This window comes from Lampetra fluviatilis, chromosome 6 (assembly GCF_964198595.1).
Source record: "Lampetra fluviatilis chromosome 6, kcLamFluv1.1, whole genome shotgun sequence".
NCBI lineage: Eukaryota > Metazoa > Chordata > Hyperoartia > Petromyzontiformes > Petromyzontidae > Lampetra > Lampetra fluviatilis.
Window position 1 is genome coordinate 16,435,218 of NC_136280.1, and position 22,318 is coordinate 16,457,535.

The 22,318-nt window shown below is 51.7% G+C and overlaps 2 protein-coding genes across 5 annotated transcripts in view; both read right to left on the bottom strand.

The window, feature by feature from the left end:
• Positions 1-7,099, bottom strand: part of MAP2K7 (mitogen-activated protein kinase kinase 7) — a 31,350-nt gene extending 24,251 nt beyond the window's left edge. For all 4 annotated transcript variants that reach the window (XM_078857862.1, XM_078857861.1, XM_078857860.1 and 1 more), the window contains exon 1: positions 6,929-7,099. In XM_078857862.1, coding sequence (XP_078713988.1) covers positions 6,929-7,070 — 142 coding nt within the window. In that variant the 5' untranslated portion in view covers positions 7,071-7,099. The remainder of the gene's footprint in view (positions 1-6,928) is intronic.
• Positions 7,100-13,609: 6,510 nt separating this feature from the next.
• Positions 13,610-22,318, bottom strand: part of LOC144933212 (volume-regulated anion channel subunit LRRC8A-like) — a 28,070-nt gene continuing 19,361 nt past the window's right edge. The window contains exons 11-16 of the mRNA XM_078857864.1: positions 21,759-21,935; positions 19,803-19,988; positions 18,883-18,987; positions 17,905-18,090; positions 17,296-17,437; positions 13,610-16,669 (exon numbers count right to left, since the gene is read on the bottom strand). Of these exons, the coding sequence (XP_078713990.1) occupies positions 16,269-16,669; positions 17,296-17,437; positions 17,905-18,090; positions 18,883-18,987; positions 19,803-19,988; positions 21,759-21,935 (1,197 nt within the window). The 3' untranslated portion in view covers positions 13,610-16,268. The remainder of the gene's footprint in view (positions 16,670-17,295; positions 17,438-17,904; positions 18,091-18,882; positions 18,988-19,802; positions 19,989-21,758; positions 21,936-22,318) is intronic.

Genomic DNA, 22,318 nt, shown 5'->3' on the forward strand with positions numbered 1-22,318 from the left:
AAATAAATATCCCGATTCTGATCTCGCTTCCGCAATGATTCCGTGGCATTGCAGCTGCTTGCTGTGAGCGTGAGACCCGGGCCCAGGGACCTCGGTACAGAAAACACTCATAAAATCAGGCGGACTGCAACTGTAGATAAGATCTGACACTCCGAATGAGACAATGTAATAAATGTTAAAGTGAAAATGCGAGTCCAAGTGAGGTCGCAAATATAGCGGTGTGGCACTGGTTGCTATGTCGGCCAATCAGCTGCCAAGAAGACAACCGCCTTGTAACATGACCACCAAGCAACCATACAACATGGTCACCGTGACACCAAAAAATATGGCTAGAGACAAAGTGACCGAACTCACTTCACCCTCCTCACAAGGATTAAGCAACGAGGCGGGAAGTGAAAGCCCATTTAGCCGGGCGCCGTTTCCAACCCCAGTGCTACTTACTACACGATCGCTATGCGGCGTGCGTGCACCGTACCCATCGGTGTGACACACGGCGCGCAGTGTGAGGGCCCCGCGCTACGTGTGGACACTGAGCATGGACCGCTCGTGTCTACCCAAAAGTTACATTTCAAGTAACAACGGAACAGTGTACAAACAATACCGCATTGTAAAATAGTAATTAATTCTCTTTAAATGGTTATACATGACCAAATTAACAAAAGACGCAACACATTCACCAATAACACTGTGGCCTTAAAAGGAAAAATAAACCATTTATGTATTCAATAGGCGACGTTTTGGGCAATGGCCGTTCTTCACAGCACAAACCTCTCATCCACCACACAAGTTAAGGTCAATATAGGATGCATTCAACTCCCCGAGCTCACACGAACTGCAGAGCCATACAGCAGGAGGTTATACGCACTGCGCACACACCACATCATGCGCAACGATGATGAGAGTTAATAAAACAGGGGAGGTGGTTGTGCGCGTGGATGGATTTCGCTCTGAAACCAAACAAAGTCGTCAGCCTGGGTTTCCACTGAACGCTTCAGAGAGCCTAACGTGGCAGCTGCACACTTGAGAACCGCCAACGCAGCTAGGAGCGGGCCAATCGCGCAACAGCGGTGCCAGGAGTAGCCAATCGCGCAACTCGCATGTGGCGCTGTGGGAAACCCAGCCTGCCTCCGCTTTGCCAGGTTTGCGAAGAGCAAAAACCAGACGCTGAGAACGGAGGTGCCACTGCCAACGCAAGAGTGTCCGCGTGCTGTTAATTTATAACGGCGCTGTTAAGAGCGTAAATACCATACGTCAAGTGTTAATATTCAGCGACGTCGGGCACGCGGTTCGACTGGTTAATGCAGCATGTCGTGGAGGCCGCATAATATGCGGATGGATTTTTGGCAAGAACCTCTGTTTTATGAATGGCCCCAAACACCTGGAATTCCATCGCTTCAAAACACGCCCTCGGTTACTCTTCAATGTCGATCACAAGTTGATGCCGAGCTGTCGATTCTGTGCGATCACTTCACGTGAAGTTGCATTTTACTCGCACACTCTCGTCCGTTTACCCAATAGTGGCCCCGAATCTATGTCGACGTTCAGCGTAACTTTAATTTACCCTGGTTTTATAAACAATTTGTCCAAATTAACTTTCGTTGCAGGAAATGTATACATTTCATATTTATTTCGGTGCTTATTTTGCACCAATTCAATTATTTTGGCTCTTAAGATTTTCATTTGCTTTATTCTTGTAAAATCTTGACTTAAAGCTTTCGTGACTGCAGGAATTCATATTCTTGGATCTCTCGGTAAAGTCACGTAGATAGGTTCGAAGACAATAACTAAAAATAACAAAAAAACTACGACGTTTCGATCGCAACACAAGCAATCGTCATCAGGATAATTGTTTTCCTGATGACGATTGATACGTCGTAGCTTTGTTTTTTTCTTTGAACCTATCTACGTGACTTTACCGAAAGACCCAATAATATTTTTTCTTGTACTTTGATGTTATGCAATCGCTTTTATCTTCTCGGTGACCTAGGTCAGATTTGCAATGGAGACTATCCTCATCTCTTTCTGAGTTCTCAACTAAATAAACTTGAAACCTGAACTCTGCATTGCAACGGCTGACCACGTGGATGAGGCACTGGCGAGCCGCGCTGCACAAAGTTTCCCCACTTACGCAGCTCTATAAAGTAAAGGCAGTGAAAGTCCCCTGGACGTGACACGGCTCGTTGGAGGGCGGTCCACTCGTGAGCACACTTGCCACGCACTGCTGGACCAATCAGAGGGTCGAGGGCTCAATTCCTGCTGCTGCCCAATGTTTGCAGGAGAACGGACTCAGGTTATGTACGGTACATGTGACATTCCCCGACACTTGGCGAATGTGTTCGACGCCTTTTTTTGCAACACAAGTCAAATCCTGAATTTGAAAATGAGCCACAAATTTAAACTAAAAACATTTTTTTATTTTACCAGGTAAAGCTCCACTGAGCTATGTAGCTCTTTTTCAGAAGCTACCTGGCCACAAATGATAGCTCAACGAAGTGGCTTATCATGTGGAAATGTATTGCAGTCAAATACACTAAACGCACGTTTTTAAAAGTGGAGGGAAAAACTGAAGGACCAGGTAAATTGCCTCTATGCAACTATGAAGCGATGCAAAAATGCATGAACTTGCAGATGCATCCACGCGAGCTGAGGCCATTAGTCGGTGAGCCACAAGCGTGCTTGCCGTTGGGTGTCGGCATGCTTTATATCTGTGGTGCGGGCCGCCACTCCCGCGGCTTTGATGCGTGTGCAGGAGCGAGGTTACCGCGCTACGCGATTGCGGTGGCGTGCAGTAGCGGCAGCGCCTCGCTCGCTCGCTCGTGAGGTTACCTTGCGTTTGCTGTCGAGTGGGCGAAGCTAGGGTAACAACAATGACTGAGGAGGGGGGTGGGGAGAGAAATGAGATCGACGGCATGAGACGGAGAGAGGTGACAGCGGAGGTGGGGGGCTGGGCTGACACACACGGAGACAGAGAGAAGCACCGAGACGGGAAGGAGAGGGCAAAACACAAAATTTGCAACACAACCAAAAAAAATGATATTTTTTTTACAGATTCATGGAACGAGGGACGCAGAAATGGAACGATGGTGCATTGCTGTGAGCGGTGCTGTGCGTTTGAGTTCAGTGCAATGTCCTCTTCCACGGAGCACTCCTTTGCCGAGGCAAAGAGGTGTGAGAGTTGTGCAGGCCTGAGTAAGTGCGAGAAATGGATAAGGGTTAACCCACAATGGCCAGCTACTCGGCGAAAGGTGGGACAAAACGTGCTCCCTTCACCGATCTTGTACTGTCTGCATGTCACTTTGATTTGACTAGAAGATGATATGAGCAGTGTCATGCTGATTGATGATCCAGCACCGACTAATTCCCTCCAGTCAGCGGTGCTCAGTCACGTCCTGATCGCTCTCCTATTGCTGCTGCCAGGGTTACTGTTCCCGTGAACTTGAATCCACCACTCAGTGTTCAACCACCACACTGCAGGTCACAACACACTCACTCAGTCACCAACTCACTCACTCACCACACTGCAGATCACAACACTTCTCTTTCTGCTTCTTCCCATGCGCTGCTCCACTTTGAAATTCCCATCCATCATCTCTTTTTAACAATTCCTTATAACGTTGAAGAAATGCGTTGTCTGTGGCGCACCGCGGTGGCTAGGAGATGTTAACTACCTGATCTGGTATACAGGAGGTCGTGGATTTGGTCCCGACCCTGACGCCTGCTGTATATTTGAAGTTTGCATGTCTCTCTCCCTCCGTGGTCGCGTGGATTTTCTCCCTCCACATTTAGAATCAATGTGCGTTTCGAGTATTTGGCTGCTGTAAATTTCCATGTGATAAGCCACTTTTGTGGCCAAGGTTGCTTCTAATAAAAAGAGTTATATAGCTCAGTGGGCCTTACCTGGTAAAATAAAACAAGTTTTTAGTTTTATATTCTTATAACTTTAACCGTGCCGCTTGTTGCTGGCCACTTGGCGTTTTGTTCCGTTTGGCCTGTGCTCAGCAACAAAGCACAACCACTCCCGCACATCTTTAGGACTGGAGAAGCTTGCCGTTCAGTATGTGGAATAAAAACCTCCAGAATGTGCCCCACTCCCTTGGCTTCAGAATCGCCCCCTCTTATCTGACGATCTCACACTTCGGGGACGTTGCTCTTTTCTCCCACGATTCTCGGAGTTCCAGGAATGAGTCTCCCTCTGACCGTACGCACCACGAGGCAGTTAATGCTTGCAGATGAGACGATCCAAGTCTCTTGAGTTTTCACCGGATTAAACAGAATGAACACGGCTAGACTCCCGAACCACACTGGTAAATCCACTCTTTCCTCCCAAGCACTTAACAGGCTCTACGCTTTGTGTGGATCTATGCGTGGAACTGTGGAAATGACTTTGGTGCACCCTACAAATGTTGAGTAATTTTTATATTTTTTGGCGTTGGCTCTGTTTTCCAAACAGGTGAACATTAGCGGGCCATTACAATTACGGCCCGTGTAATTATAGGTCAAGCCTGAAGCAGCAGATACCACGAAAGCCTCAGGCCCAAGCCCATGACCTCCCCTCTCGCCTGGACTCCTCACCTGCATCCCTGCCCAGGACGTAGGAAAGTAAATAGCAAGGAAATGGGCCTGCTTACCCTATGACTAAAATAAATAAATATAATGAAGGTAAATGTGCTAAAACCTCAGTGAAATCACCTTGGTTATTTCCCTAAAAGCTCAGTGAAATAACCAAGGGGAGCATGTAATGCGCTTGAACAAATATTAATACGATTTTGTTTTTAAGCTCTTCAAACAATCTCCCATTATGAAAATGAAACACCCGCCATGTTGAATGTTTGCATTGCCCCGACCAGCCACGTGACCCACGCCAAGCCAATCACAAGGTGCCGGTGCGTGCTGTGAGCTGAGTAGCAAACGCCGACGCGGCGTCCCCCCTCCTCCCCGTGACCTGGTGGAGACTGGGACTGTGCTCCCACATCTCGAGCTCAACTCAGATGGCCGGGCCTTGAGAGTTCTGAAGCCGGATCTGCTCGTATTACAAAACAGAGAGAGTTCATGTGACCGAACAACTCACGTCGAATATCAGACAACCAGAGCTCCACACATCCAGCGTCAACCACCGCTACACTGCCGGCCGTGGAGACCGAGGCTCACTCTGTGTCACACACCTGACGCATGCGCAAATACGGGCAGCCCGAGTCCACCCACCCCACGAGAGAGAAATATGAATGTATGTTGAACTTCTTTGGCACTCGCCGTAGGTAGCCAACCATGCTAATCGGAGGTGCTGAGAAAGGACAATGAACTCCACGGAAAAAGCAGTTCTAAAGAAATGAGTTTAAAATCTAAATGATTTAAAAGTGCAGAGCTCAAGTGGCTTCATAATATCGGAAGAGCGTTCCAGACGGCCACAGAAGCGCATCCGAAAGCGCGAAATGTGGTGACCATCTTTGTTCGATGGTTAGCCAAAAGCCGCTGCTGCTACGATGATGTCCGGAGAGGTGGTGACCTTCATGGCTGCAGAGGTCGTGGTCCTAGCATGGGATGTGAATTCCCTCGGCTACAGCAGTGACCACTCACAGGGCAGTGACCACTCACAGGGCAGTGACCACTCACAGGGCAGTGACCACTCACAGGGCAGTGACCACTCACAGGGCAGTGACCACTCACAGGGCAGTGACCACTCACAGGGCAGTGACCACTCACAGGGCAGTGACCACTCACAGGGCAGTGACCACTCACAGGGCAGTGACTACTCACAGGGCAGTGACCACCCACTCACAGTGACCACTCAAGTGTCCTGAACCCTGGCGTGTGTGCGGGTCAGCGCCGCGGACGCGAGGGTTGGTGGTTCACCACGAGATTCCGAATCCGTCAGCGAGGACGTTTGCCGTTTCCCGCGTGGTGGGATTCGCCCGCACAAGAAGCCCGGGGCCGGCCCTCACTCAGGCGGTCTCCCCCCGCCTCGTACTGTTCCGTGGCGCTGGTGCTACAAACCCGTTCATGGCCACCAACACCGGTGAGGATTATCTGAACCGGTCCTGGGCCTCCCCTACGTCGACTCAGGTCTCAAATGAGTACCTGGTGCGGTGTGTAAACGTCGCCACTGGGGAGACAAAGGCGGCCGAGCGTGGTGTTGGCCACACACCCCCTCGTGCGCCGTGGCTGGCCTTCATAGGTGCTCGCTAGCGGCACTTTGCTCCACAAGTCTGTTAAGGCTACACGGGGGATCTTTGTTTTTTCTCCGTGTTGTTGTATCGTTCGAAGCGTCTCCCCTTCACCGTCTAGGCTGCTCTCTATCCTCTACTCCCTCCTCGTACCTGCACGAGAGTCGCCTCTCTACCATGAACCAACAACATCACCACCACCACCACCAACAACATCACCATCATCAATCACCATCACCACCAACATCACCATCATCACCACCACCGCCACCATCATCACCACCATTACTATCACCACCACCATCATCATAACCACCATCATCACCACCACCAACATCACCACCACCACCACCAACAACACCACCACCATCACCACCAACATCACCACCACCAACATCAATCATTACCATCACCATCACCATCTCCACCACCACCAACATAATCACCACCACCACTATCATTACCACCACCACCATCATCATCACCACTATCATTACCACCACCACCATCACCACCATCACCATCTGCACCACCATCGTTAGCCCCTTTGCGTGACAATTACATAAAATGTGCAAGGAATCGAGACAATTCGACTCTAAAGCGAGATCGATTCCACGCAGCAACTCCCCGCCCCCCACCAAAGCGGGGGAGAATCGATTCTCCATTTAAATAACAAAAAATCGCGGGGAATCGATTCGGGCCTAGTGCCGCTGGGGTGGGGGGGGGTAAGGGGCTAAAACCCGCGCCTCCTTCGGCTCCGACCTCACCGGGGCGGGTGCGGCGCGGGCTCGGCTGGGCCGGCAGGTCCAGGCTGAGGTCGATCTGCGGCTTCGCCTCGCGCTTCTCCTGCCTCAGCCGCTCCTGCAGCCGCGACAGCTTCTGCTCCAGAGACGATGACGCCGCCGACATTTTTCTTCGCCTCGCTCGCTCTCTCTCCCTCCACCACTTCTTCCGGTAGAGTCTGCCAGCCCCGGTAGAGTCTGCCGAATTTGGCAGAATCTGCCAGCTCCGGTAGAGTCTGCCAGCCCCGGTAGAGTCTGCCGAATTTGGCAGAATCTGCCAGCTCCGGTAGAGTCTGCCGAATTCAAAAGAGTCTGCCAGCCCCGGTAGAGTCTGCCGAATTTGGCAGATTCTACCAGCTCCGGCAGAGTCTGCCAGCCCCGGTAGATTCTGCCGAATTTGGCAGAATCTGCCAGCTCCGGTAGAGTCTGCCAGCTCCGGTAGAGTCTGCCAGCCCCGGTAGATTCTGCCGAATTTGGCAGATTCTACCAGCTCCGGCAGAGTCTGCCGAATTTAGCAAAGTCTGCTGAATTTGGCAGAGTCTGCCAGCCCCGGTAGAGTCTGCCGAATTTGGCAGAGTCTACCAGAACTAACAATTTCACTTTAAAGGTATTCGTATTCGTATTTATGCGGTGTGTAAATGCGCCAGAATTTCAACTCAATTCCCAACCGTAGTTGTGCTCCTATGTTTTTAGCCGAGGGAACCCCCTGACGGCAGCTGTCCCTGTTTGCATGTTAGTAAAAACGTAATAAAACTCAACTATATGTAGTTTTACCATGTAAAGCCCACTTGAACTATTTTTCAGAGGCGACCTGTCCACACATGATAGCTCATATGTGGGAATTTATTGGAGCAGCCTAATTCAACTAAACTTTTAAACTAAACGCATTTTTACCAGGTAAGACATTGTTCAGAAGTGACCTGGCCACACATGATAGATCCACGAAGTGACTCATCGCGTGGACATTTATAGCAGCCAAATACTCCAAACGCACGTTTTAATATGTGGAGGGAGGACCCGGAGCAAAATCCACGTGCCCGCGGGGAGAGAGAGAGACGCAAACTCCAAATATACAGCAGCAGGCGTCAGGGTCGGGATCGAACCCACGAGCTCCTGCAAAAACACCACCTAGCCAGTGAACTGGAACACGTACACCAGGCCCTCAAGATTAATGGGTACTCGGACCGCATTATTCGCAAAACTGTTTCTCCAACCATGGAGAAACAACCCCCTGAAACCCATCACATTACCATACATAGCAGGCGTTATCAAAAAGATTTCCAAAATATTAAACAAACACAAGATCCAGGTCCCATTCAGTACAGTACACAAAATCCGTGATCTAATCCCATCTGTGAAGGATGTCATTCCTGACATGCAATATCCTGGAGTCTACAAACTAAGTTGCACCTGTGGTGGGTGTGTTACATTGGAGAAACGAAACGACATATCTCGGACCGTGTCCGCGAGCACAAGTTAGATCTGAAACACGGCAGAACTAATACCTCCGCCATGGCTGACCATTGCTATAATGCTGTGGGCTCTCATGATATTGTTTTTTTCCGAGACCAAGGTACTCTGCAAACCTTCGGGCTACTATCAAAGGTTTGTTCATGAAGCCATCCAGATATATAAACATAACTTCAACCGAGAAGATGGATACAAATTGAGCAATCATTGGAAGGATGTTATTAACCAGGTAAAACCTTAACTGCTTTATGGTGTTGCCTTCATTTCCGCATCTCCTGTTGCTTCAGCTCCCTACTCCCAGCCCCGCAGCACTCCCCTCCCCCTACCCCTCTCCTCTCTATATCTCCCTCCTTGCCCCCCCCCCTCTCTTACCTATATAGCCTCTTGTTACAGCAGCCATTTTGCCCACTTCAGCAATTGTTTCTTGCTGTGGTTGTCCCACCTGATGACGGACGCTTGTGTTGCACCCGAAACGTCGTGATTGAATTTATTTTATACCTACGTGACTTTACCGAAAGAACCAAAGAGTATGGATCCCTGCAGTCACGAAAACTTCAAATCAAGATTGGAGAAGTTTCTTTATTTATTATTTAGGGCGTTTCACGCAGGTGACTTGAACTTGGCCAGGGATAACGCACAGATCACTAGGGCCAGGGATAACGCACAGATCACTAGGGCCAGGGATAACGCACAGGTAACCTTGACCAGGAATGGCACGCAAGTAGCGACGACGCGAAGATTGTGACACGAAGACAGCGACAAGGTGAAGACAGCGACGAGGTGAAGACAGCGACAAGGTGAAGACAGCGACGAGGTGAAGAGTCGATCCCAATCCCACGGCCGCCTCGAACATTGCCTCTCGCCTCCTTTTATTCCCGGCGTGGCCCTCACTCCGCTCCCGGCCACGCCCCCTTTTTTGAATCCTCTAGCCCATTCCCAAACTTTCCCAAATGGTTCCCCTTCCGTGATTACCCCTCGCGACCACTGGGCCACGTACTGTTCCTGCACCCACACTGTCTCCAAACACGCACTATCTCCACCCATGCATTGGCTCCACACACACACTGTCTCTACCCCTGCACTGTCTCGACACATGTTAACTCCATCCCAGTGCTGGGCACCGAGGAAACTATGAACATCGTCATCATCACACTGAACTTTAGTCACCCAAGTGTGAGCTCCAGCTCCCCACCATCCTCCAGAAGAGGTGAAACATTAAATATCAAAGCCTGCAAACAAATAGGGTCATGCCAACAGAAAAAAACACGTCTGCAGCACAAGTTGAACAGATAACCCAATTTGGCCAAACCTGGCTAAGTCAACACTACTTCGTCCTAATTTAAGCCAAACTCAGTTCCATGTTGGGATAAAAACATGTGACTAACTCGTTTCTACGAGCTTGACTTAATGAAGGTCACGGCCTAGCAGACCCCTTCGACCTCACGTATCCCCTTTCTCCTCTTAAAGAACACCTGAACAACTTTAGAGAAAAAAGTGAAATGGAACGGAGTGTGTCAGCGATCACCGATAAAAACGGGGCTCATCAATGTAAGTGGAGTGACGCCGACACGCGTCCTTGCTTGACTAAGAGCTTTTATTGTGGACGCCAACAATATTACTAGGCCCAGGCTTCGGTTCTTGATGCCAGAACTTCGTCTTCTCTCCAAGCGTCCCCTGCCTCTGTACTGTCCCCTTTCATATCCCTCGAACCCCTTTCTCGAAGGTTCTCTCACCCCATTTCCTTCAGCCATTCCTTGTCCTCCTTCTCGAATGGTTGTCAACCGTTACCCCGACAGTCCACCCTCAGTTCCCCGCCTTTTATGTTTAAATTTATCAACCAATCAGTTTAATTCTCTGGCCCTAACAATCCTCTTTGAGGCCTCTCTGCACCAATCATAGGCTTGACACACTTCCTGACTGCCCGTTTGTATGCGTACCATATCAGGAGGCTCGTGAAGGACGCTACTGGTCAGTTGGAGGGAGTTGCCCTCCAGTAACAGTGGAGGGCAGAGGAGCGACGCTCACAACAATGAGCGGAGTGCTGGTCGGATAAAACACAGCAAGTTGGCACAGTAGGGGGTACAGGTGGTGCACCTGCCAGTTATCTCCGTCAGTCGACCCATGCATGGCACCTGGGTTTGCCCCGTGACCTCCTGCCAGCGACTATTCGACACTTCACGTGGCCTTAACTTGCACCTAGCTTGGCACAAGCGCTGTGGTGACGTCACCGCCACTTAGTGACGATTGACGGTTGTACCATATCAGGTAAGTGGTCTGTTATTTTTGGTCTTTACATAAATACTAAAGCCCCTGTTCATACGGCGGTCGCCAACACCCTCCCGTCTCACGGTCACACACGTGAACCAGCAACGGAGCCCAACCAGGTGGAAAGGAATACAATGTGGGCATTTCTTCAAAAGATCTACTGGACATCTGTGAAAAAGAGATTTACAACTCATCGGATTCCTCCAGTATCGATGTTATGATGATGCTGAAAAGGGCGGCCCTTCCCAAATGCCTGTGCTGCAACACCAGTGTGTCGGAGTCTGTAGGAACACGTAAACGTGTGCAGAGGGCTCCGACACCGATGTCTTATAGATGTCTCACAGGGGTACTCCAGCACTCGTGGACCATGATATCACCATTGCAGCTGCCAACACGGCCTAAGCCTTTCATTTTATAGAGCTCGAGGATGAACGCTTGTACCCAAGCAGCTGCTCTCTTCTCGGATACGGGCACCCCCTCTTGTTCTGCCTACCCAGCACAAAGAATTGTTCCGAGGTACTCCATTTCGTGGAACACTTCAGGTAGCAAGACGAGGTCCTTACCGGGTCTAACCTATGAAGTCTAGGCTCAGCATACGAGCGAAACAGTCCGTGCAGAACAATGGGATGCACGACATCCTGGTTGATCTGAAAGTCTGAGAGGACTTTGGGCTCAGCACCTCTCTCCCCTCGGAAATGAGCACGAAAGGCAGTGACGTCACCAGAGCTTGCAATTCGTTTACCGTTCAACGATGGCCCACATACTGGGTTCGACACCAGATACAGGTTTGCAATGTGCCCACCCCCTGTTCTTATCGGGCGCAAAGACTTTGAGCCCACAGTACTTCCCTTAGCCTCTCCGTGGCATGCCGAGATTGATGAGGCCCTGAACTTAACAGCCACTCATGAAAGACGTCCCCGGAATTCTTCCATTAGAAATCTCAAAACCCAAGCAACTCCACACAAAACCAGGTGTAGGCGTTTGCTTCAGCACCACGTGCAGACATTCTTCCAGTGAGTATAACACGCTCTGGCCGTACAATCTCCTGGACTTTAGTCGCAGTTCCTGGACCTCACCATAAATCCACCAGCTTCTGAACCTGGTCTTCTCAACTTCCAAGCTGTCAAGTACAAAGCCAACAGTCATTGATGCCACATTTATCTTAGACTGAGGCGATCCGGTTCCTGCACCAGAGCCAGTACATCCAAGTACCAAGACCTCATCATCCAATTGGAAGATACTCTTTGGGTCTTTCGGTAAAGTCACGTAGATAGAAAAATAATAGATCACGACGTTTCGATCGCAACACAAGCGACCGTCTTCAGGTGAGAGAAAGCTACTGAAACAAGGTCTTATATAGGCCTGAGATGGGAGTCCCCTCAGGGTAAGAGGGAGCGGTTAAAGATGGTCTCCCTGAGGCTGTGGAAATGGCCATTGTATTGTGAGAGATTAGCATGCCAATGATGCATCAGTGGCAGATGGAGTAGGACATCCAGCCTGTCAATACAAAGACATCCAACCTAGTAATCCAACTCAACAAATACAAAAGCACAATAGGAGTGCAAAGTATACGACTTTGTAGTGAGGGTGCCGTTTTCAGCACGAGAACCTGTCCTCCGTTGTTTTTTTTATCAGCTTCCCCCAAACACTAAATTCGGGCCCAAGACAGCATTCTCAACCCCAGGACTATTCCACAGCAATTGTTTGCCGGTGGACTTCATGACGGCTCAAGGCACACGCTCCAGAGGCTGCTGGAATCAGTCCTTGCTCGGTCTCGAATGGGAGGTATCTCTCATATACTCAAACGATGTCATCATACTGCTGGGTTATATTTTTCCGCCTGAGGACGACCGCTTGTGCTGCGATCAAAACGTCGCGATTTATTTCCTACCTACGTGACTTTACCGAAAGAACCAGAGTATGGATTCCTGCAGTCGCGAAAGCTTCAAATCAAGATCGATGTCATCATGTTCAGTTGCTCGTTTGAGAGGCACTTAAGTCGCTTACGCTCGGCATTGTCGAGGGTTCGAGAGGCTAATTTAAAGCTCAAAACTTACAAAAAATGCCAAGCAGTGAAGGGGTTGCGACAGACCCGGCAGAAACAGCACGCATACGAGACTGGTCCACACCTAAGACCATGCCAGAGATTTGTGCAGTTTTTGGGGAGCACGTCTCCTATTGCCGCCACTTTGTGCCGCAATTCTCGACCGTTGCAAAACCAATCTCCACGTGCTCATGAGCATAGGTCAAAGGTTCTCTTGGGGTTCATCAAAGGCGACATTTTTTTACAAGCTGTGGCCTCACCTCACCGACGCTTCCCCCTTCGCATATCCTGACTTTTCATATCCCATTCACCTTCATCACGGACGTGAGTGACGTCGGCGGCTTCGGGGGCGGTATTGTCACAGGCCTTGGGGTCGGGAGGTCATCGCATTCAGGCCACACCGCCCTCGACGGGCTGGGCACAAATTCACTGTCCAGACAGACCACGCCAGCCTGCAGTACACAACGACGCATAACCAAATGGATAACGTGCTTGCTAGAGTTCTCACGCAAAACAATCATTCATCGAAATGGCCCGACGGCTCTCGTCTTGATTCACCCAGTCGTCGGCCCAGTGCCACCACCCGCAAGACACCGCTCACACATTGGAGAGACTGAAAGCAATTCGATGCAAGGCGCTTTGAGAGGACGGTAGAGGCCCTTTTGCACGGGCAGGAAAGTGTGCGGCTGCACCTTTGCCTTCTCCAACGTCTCTCTGCTTCCCCACAAAACGTGGGGGGGGGGGGGGTTCACGGATTACCCGCCAAATAAAGCTGCCTCCCCGGCTAAGGCCTCTTCGCCTCCCGCGTGGACAGTTCTTGCAAAACAAAAAAACAAACTGCAATTCGAGAATTTAAATCAGGACTCGGCAGGGTGTGTGAGAAGAGGCATCGTTTGCATATTTATTTCTTTAGACAAAAGGGACGCCCCCAGTGAATATGAAAATTAAACCGGAAAAGTGAATGCGACACCGGAAAAAGAGTGCAAAGTTGACACCATGCAAAACCGATTCCACTAATTAAGCTCACAATTTCCATCACCCTGCTTGAATTCAGAAAACAAACATGGATACAACTGGAGCCTTTGGGTACATTTTAATAATGCCAATTTAAGTTCTCAAGTCCGTTTTTGTGACCATACTGTTCGTGGATCTCATACCAATTCCACTAATTAGCGAGGTAAGAACATATCGAGACCTGTTACAATGAAGACCTGGGTAAACCAATTATGTTAACATACCAGTGATATTCACGCATATGTGCTGATAAATTGGCATAAAGTCCCCGCTCTCACAAGGTCACGGAGTCTTTACTCATGCCTAAGGGAGTGATATTTTCACAATACCGTGCACACATTTACTTGGCAACTGGTAAATCCACTTCTCAACTCTAGAAGCGTGCTCATCACTTCTTGAGGGCACCCATGCCAAAGCGGTCCTCAATCCAGCCCCTTGCACGACAGTGGCCAGCACGATGGAATTCAGGAGCCCTGACGTCTTAAACTCCGGCGTTCACAATTGGCGTCGTCTCCAAACGGAGTTCGCAGAGGTGTTTAGGTCGCCAGCTTTGTCTGGAGTAGAGTTATGCGTTTTTGACATTGGTCATGGATTTGCCTTAGAGATCAGGGGACACCGAGAAAATGCATGCTTTGTGATTACGACGATCGACACACAAATTAAACTAACACTGCACAGGCATCGCGACACACATTTGCCTTAAGTATATCGATCGAGCAAATATATAAACGTGATTTAGAAAACAGCTCTGACATAACTGCATAACCAGAAAGAGTCAGATAAAAAATTCCTACTGAAAATAAAATGTATAAAAGTGTTCATTAAAAAAAAGTAAAGATGAGAACGTGATAAACGGCGCACCGAGGCTAAACACTTGTGAGAACCACAAGGATGGCCGTTTTGCGTGTTCATGATGTGCTCTCGTGTGTGCCTTTGGCCATGACAACTGCAATGATTATGGAGACAATCAATTGGAAACAAGAATGACAACAAGAGTCAAGACAATCAGAAATAAGGGGCATTGCAGAGGAGAGGGTGAGAGAGAGCGAACCCTGCAGATTCTCCGAGGGCTCACCACAGCAAAAATGCACATTCAGGTTCAATGTGTAACTATTCTTACGGCTTTGAATGCAGGAGAATGATCCAAAGTGACGCGAGGATTGAACGTAAGCCAGCTGCTACTGGCTCCTTTGCCCATATGCCCAAAATTTCGCAATCACTGGGAGTGTGAATCCTGCTGCTGCTGCTGCTGCGGTTGCCGCTGTGGGCAATGCAGTGCCACACAACCTGTGCGCGTTGGCACAAAATCGTAACCCTGAGTGCATTATACTACTGCTCAAACTTCATGCCACGTTCAATGACAACCTGCACTCTCGAAGCGTCATGCATTAGTAGGACACTATAGTGATACTCATTAAGATTAGTGTTTGTGCGTGTGTTTTACACGCACCGAAATCACAACCTGCACATGCCTCACGGGCATCCTAGCTAGGTCGCCGTCCTAAATGACAGCTTGTGCCACGTGGGTGCTCATCACGAGAAGCCTGCCGATGGCACCTGCTCCGTGACCGCTCCCCCACCGCCGCTGTCGGGAGATCCTTGATCACACCCCACGGTAGGGCACGGTTATAAGACAAAATTAAAGCTCAAGATTTCGTCAGTTAGACGCGGCATAATATTTTCCGAGAGCTCAGATGGGCAGCCTGCGCATCTTTAAAAACATACATTGAAATAACTTATTTCACAACACAAGACACCACCATTCTCACGCGAGACCTGGGGGGGGGGGGGGGGGGGGGACGGACGACGCGGCAGTTGCCCGGGAATGCACCGGACGCGCATTCGCTCCGAATCTCGCGTGCCGCCCTCCCACCCCGTACCCTATCGTCGTTCCCCCAGGTCTCCCTCGCGAAAGTGATGCGCTTTCGTAGCTCTCGCCTGGTGAAAGGGGGGGAAATGCTACCTCGAACGATCCGGTACTGCCAGGCAGACGCAGCGATCCAATGTGAAGCGTGTGTCCACGCGCGCGTATATGTGCAGTCGTCAATTATTATTTACGGAGGCATCGACGCAAACCGTGATTTATTCTCAGGCACTGCTGGTTGAAATGTTAGCCAGCGTACACTTTAAATAACAGATTTGAACGTTATATTATAAACAGTTTTTTTTTATGTTTATTGCATATTTTTCTGCATACGTGAGGGCAACTCATGGAACTGCTCGCGAATTGTTATTTTATGAATCAAGAAATTGCCTCATTTTCTTTTCAGCCATTATGTGCAGCAAAATGTGCAGGAAATATAAAAGTAGCCGTGGAAGCCGAACGGTCGCTTCCGCGGCCCAATGACGGCGACCGTCCCAGACGCTTCCCACGAGCTTGCGTGACCCCCCGACGGGAGTGCGTTCACGACACGGGTTAGTTACGGCATCGCGGCCTCCGCCAAAGGAGCCATCCCTCCCTCCGGGGCCTCATCTCCAGGATGGGCCTCGCCACCGGGCAGCATGGCCCCCGTGCGAGCGCGGGACCACTCCCTAGACGCCCTTCCCGCCTCCGCCGCTCGCCGGCGCCTTGTCTTGACTCACGCCGTCGCCGCCGCCGCGGAACGCCTCGCTCGCGCGGCCGCCTCCGTCGTCGTCGAACGCCTCCCCCTCCCCGCCCCGGCGCTCCGTCTCCTCCGCCGCCGACTCCCCGCCGGCACCCCGGCGCGCATCGCTCTGCCCGTCGCCGCCGCCGCTCTCTCCGCGGACAGCGGCGCCGCCGCCGCCGTTGCCCCCCCCGTGGTAGGGTTCCGAGCCGGCGCGGTAGGCGGTGCCGGGCGGCGCGTGCAGGTGCTGCGAGACGTCTGCGGGAAGCGACGCCAGCAGCTCGGGCTCCACGAGGAGGCCCGCCCGGCGCAGGGCCGGGCAGAGGCCCAGCTCGGCAGGAAGGCCCTCTGTTGGCACACGCGGGCACGGCCGCAGCGTTACGCACGCACACGGCCACGCACAGAAACACAGCTATGCACACAACCACAACAGCCACCATTCACCACTGTGCCAGGCCAGGTGCACCTTGAGGCCATGGGAAGACAGGTCACGGGACAGACCCAGGTGCCATGGGGTTGAATGCCTCCAACTGACCAGTAGCGTCTTTCACGAGCCTTCTCCATAGACACCGCTGGTACTGGTCGTCGGCAAGTCCACTAAGCATCCTCCTATACTGCATCAATCCATCTCTACTCCAGCCTGTATTATGCCTGTTTAGCGCTCTCTATCCGGCGAAACAGAAGCTGCTTGCGCATGCAGTGGCTGGGCATGCGGTCTACATGACCCAGCCAACGCAGCCTTGCCTGCCGGAGGAGCTCACTGATGGGACAGTGTCCAGATCTACCACACAGAACTACGACCACGCACATGACCACAACCACACACAAACCACAACCACGACCACGCACACACATGACCACACACACACGACGCACATGACTACGACTCTCCCGCATTCCAACTCATTGCTCGCGGTGTGACAAGCGGCGAGACAGAATGCCGTTTCCCTACGATGGTACAAGGAGCCTCTCACCCAGTGGGTTCCCCGTGAGCTCGAGCAGCGACAGGGAGGTGAGCGCGCCGATGCCGGGCGGGAGGCAGGTGAGGGCGTTGTGGCCCAGCATGAGCACGCGCAGCCTGCGGCACTCAAACAGCTCCAGTGGCAGCGCCTCGATCTGTAACACGACAATCAGAATCACAGTCGTTATTTATCCTGTCCAGTAGCAGCCACATAGCCACACGTCACACACAAACACATCGAACCACACACAGCCAAACGCAACCACACACAACCAAAGCCGTATACAGCCACACAGAGCCACACAGAGCCACACACAACCACAGTCATATATAGCCACACAACCACAGAGGCACATAGAGTCACACAGAGCCACACACAACCACACATGACATGCCAGGCAGACACTAACCACACAGCCATGCCCGATGTCTGCGTGCGACAACCACGACAATGACCGACAAGTTAATTCAAACCCCACTCCTGCCCCCCTCCAACGCAAACGTGATTCGAAATCCGAATGAAAAGCATTTCCCGTAACGGTGAAAACCAACGGCCGACCCTCCGCGGCCCCCCCGGGGGCTACGTCGCCCGCGGCGGCATTCGTCCGCCGCTCGCCGTCACCTTGTTCCCCGTGAGCGCCAGGTGCTGCAGGCTGGCGAGGCCACGGATTTCCCGCGGGATCTCGGTGAGGAGGTTGCGGCTGAGCTCCAGGTGGCGCAGCCTCCGGCAGCAGGAGAGCTGCGCGGGGATCGACTGCAGCTTGTTCCTGTTGAGGTACAACCGCTCGAGCCCCGACAGCAGCCCAATCTGTAGCACGCACCGCACACGCGCCGTGCACAGCACACGCACACAGGACATGCACACGCGTCGTGCACAGCACAAGCACACGCACCGCACACGCGCCGTGCACAGCACACGCACACAGCACACGCAAATAGCACACGCACACAGGACACGCACACGCACCGCACACGCACCGCACACGCGCCGTGCACAGCACAAGCACACGCACCGCACACGCGCCGTGCACAGCACACGCACACAGTACACGCACACAGCACACGCACACAGGACACGCACACAGCACACGCACCGCACACGCGCCGTGCACAGCACAAGCACACGCGCCGTGCACAGCACACGCACACAGCATACAGCACACGCACCGCACACGTGCCGTGCACAGCACACGCACACAGCACACGCACACAGCACACGCACACAGCACACAGCACACGCACACAGAGCACACAGCACACGCACACAGGACACGCACACGCACCGCACACGCACCGTGCACCGCACAAGCACACACACAGGACAAGCACACAGGACACGCACAGCACATACCGTCAACGCCGGTGAGTGTGTCACGCTGCTCATCCGAGACACACGCGCCTGCACACTTCACTCGCTTGCTCACCGGCGGTCGGCCACCTCCTTGTCACTCTAATATCGTTACCACTGTGGTCAGCGCTGCCGTGAACTTCTCCCATTGAACCCAAGAATGGGCAAACAGAAGACGCCTACTGAAGCAGGTGTACACAGAGCGATACGCTGCCGAGGAACGGAGTTGCGTGAGAGGTCGGGATACGTTACCTGGATGGGCAGGTAGGCGATCTGGTTGTACCACAAACGGAGGCAGCTGAGCCGGTGTAAGTGCTGGAAGCTGATGATTTCTTCCACCGTTTTCAAGTTGTTTTCCTAAAAAATGTGAATGAGATTGCTGCTGTTACCGTGGCGATAAACTTAACAATCGCGTGACATTGATAATAAAACTACCACAACCACTTGAACCAAGCAAGTCATCTCCTGCTCAAACAAGCAATGAGGCATTGGTGTTCATTCTCCTGTTTACAGTCCTGAGTCAGTGGTGGAAATGACACATTCCTCTGGTGGCAAAATAACACCATCGCTATACTACACTACTAAAAGTTTTTATTTTCTACCAGCTAAGGCCCACTGAGCTATACAGCTCTTTTCAAAAGCGACCTTCCCTCAAATGATAATCCAATGAAATGGCTTATCGTGTGGAAATGTATAGATGGGATAATCACTGTTGACTTCCCCACAAAGTGGAACTCTGATCGTTTTATCGACCCCGGAAGGATGATGGGCTATCAACTGGAAGAGCCGAATTAGAAACTCGAGAGCCTCACATTTCGAGATGCTCGCCCTGCAGAGAGAACAGCGACTGGCGAGAGACGCGGTGGTGGTGGTGGTGAACTCGGTGAGCGGTGTGGTGGTGGACTTGGTGAGTGGTGTGGTGGTGGTGGTGGACTTGGTGAGTGGTGTGGTGGTGGTGGTGGTGAACTCGGTGAGCGGTGTGGAGGTGGTGGTGGTGAACTCTGTGTGGTGGTGGACTCGGTGTGGTGGTGGGACAGGGCTGCACAGAGGAGAAGAGCACCGCCTGAGTGCTCATTTGAGCAGGAAATCAATTTGACTTTTTGTTTGACAGCCACCACACAAAGCCACCAGGCCAGGCCCCCGCACTGCCACCCACCGCCCCCAGCAAACACCTTGAGGTCGAGCTCCTGGAGGTTGGTGAGCGAGAAGATGGCGTGAGGGATTCGCTCCAGGTCACAGCGACTCAGCTCCAGCTCGCAGAGGTTTCCCATCTTCTTGAGCGAGCTCAGCACCACGAGCTTGGAGCCCTCGTTGTTGATGGAGAGCTTCTGGAGCTGCGAGCCCACGTCCACGATCACCTGCGTGGGGGCATCGGCCGGTTACGTGGTGGAGCCGTGGTGGAGCCGTGGTGGAGCCGTGGTGGAGCCGTGGTGTAGCCGTGGTGGAGCCGTGGGAACCGCGCACGTGGCAACAGGGCGACGCACGCACGCACGGAGAGGGAGAGAGATGCGTGGCATGCTGTGCGTGGCATGCTGTGCGTGGCGCTGCGCTGCCTGTGCGAGTGACACGCGGCTGCGTGTCGCTCTGTGATTGACGTGTGTATCCGTCGGGACTTCTGTGAAAAAGAGTTTCAAAGCTCATCGGATTCCTCCAGTATTCGTAAATATTCTGATACGAACCCCGCTGAGGTTGACTCAGCCTTGAATGAGTACCTGGTGCGGTATGTAAACATCATCACTGAGCAGTAAAAAGCGGCCGGGCGTGGTTGCTGGCCACCCACCGCCTCCTTGTGCCGTGCCGGCCTTCATAGGTGCTCGCTAACAGCACTTTGTCTTTCATTTGTGTAAATATATCAATATATAAGCAAGCAAATCACCTCTTATCCATATGTCTCTCCACGTAGAAAATACTTGACACATCACATCAGCTGCACGGCCTTGTAGGGCGAATGCATAATTTCAGCTGCATTGGATTCAAATAAGAAAACTCAGGACCGGCTTCAAGTCAGCGTCTCGTCTGCAGCCAGGCTTGCTTACAGATAGGTGCGTGTGGGGAGGTGCACGCGTGCCACACTGTGATGAGCGGTGACCGCATGTGCATGCATGCGTGCGTGCGTGCATCGGCGCTTGCCCCAACAGTCTTGGCAGTGGTGGTCCAGTGCTTAGTGAACTGCGCTATAAACCCCTTGTCCTGAGGTTGCATTCTGCTCACAGCTAATAAATGTGAACCTCATAATGATAATTCTTTATATTAATAATTTACTTATTTATACGGGAAAGCTACATTGAGGGGGGTCCTGCATTGAGTTTTCAGCCGATTAATGATGAGTGTTTTTTTACACAAGTAGGAAGAAACCGGAGCTCTCAGAGAAAACCTACGCGAGAGAGGGGGCAACGCTCTATCCCTGTACAGCTGTAAACGGACGGCGATTAGTCCCACTCACCGTACTGCCGTCTCCTGGCGAGCGAGCGCACGGCACCTCGATGCCCACTGGCAGGGAGTTTCACATCACGCGCAGTGATCCATCAACCCTCGCCGACTCCACGGTGCTGGATTGTAGGCCACGTGCGGCACCGCTGCCTGACTAACCCGCCCTGGGCTTAACCTCGGTTGAGACAAATACGGCTGCGTGTGGAGCTGGCCAAGCCACCCTCCTCTCTTGTGTGCCGTGCCGGCCCGAATGTAGGTCTGTTAAAGACCACTTGGGGAATTCTGCAGCCTTGCGCAGTGGTGCGTGTATGTACTGTATGCTGAACTTCTTTCGCACCGTACGTAGCTAACCGTAGCTAATCGGTGGTGTGGGGAGGCCAACAAACTAAATACAAAAAGCAGTTCCAAAGAAATGTGTTTTCAATCTCGATGATAAAAAAATGTAAAGCTCCAGTGGCTTCCTAGTATCAGAAGAGCATTCCAGACGGCCGCAGAAGCGCACGTGAAAGCACGCGATGCAGTTCGATGGTAAGCTAAAAGCCTCTTAATACGCGAGGATGACTAGAGTTTGCACGAAGATGGTTGATGCTCCTCGATGTGGTGCGTGCGTGGTGCGTGCGTGTGCTAATGTTGAACTTTTTTTGTACCGTACATAGCCAACCGTGCTCATCAGAGGTGCGCGGCGCGCTGGAGCTCACCTGCGGCACCTTGCTGAGGTTGCTCTTGATGCGCAGTGTGCGCAGACGCCGCAGCTCACGCAGCCCATCCAGCGAGATGAACTTGTTGTGCTCGTCGCTGAGGTTTCCCGTGAGGTGCAGCTCCTCCAGGCTGCGCAGGCTGTACATCCAGCCCGGGATTTCCTTCACGTCCGTGAACTGTGCACACGCGTTCGCCGCCACGTTTCATTGGAACTTTAGGAGGTGGTGGTGGGGGGTGCATGGCACTCGTGCAGGGAGAACATGAGAATGCTCGCGGGTGAACGTCGGCGCGACGTTGCGGTGACGAAACTAACCCGACGTGTAACGTGACAACGAATACCTTGCTCACACAAAATGCACGAATAACACAACTTGAAGCGGACGCCTTACGAATACAAACCAGACTTTTTAGATTTAAAGCTTTCGTGACTGCAGGAATTCATATTCTTGTTTCTTTCGGTAAAGTCACGTAGAAGGGAAATAATAAAAGAATGAAAAATATTTTTTTGGGTTTTTTATTTTGTTATTTTTTATTTTCCCTTCTACTTGACTTTACCGAA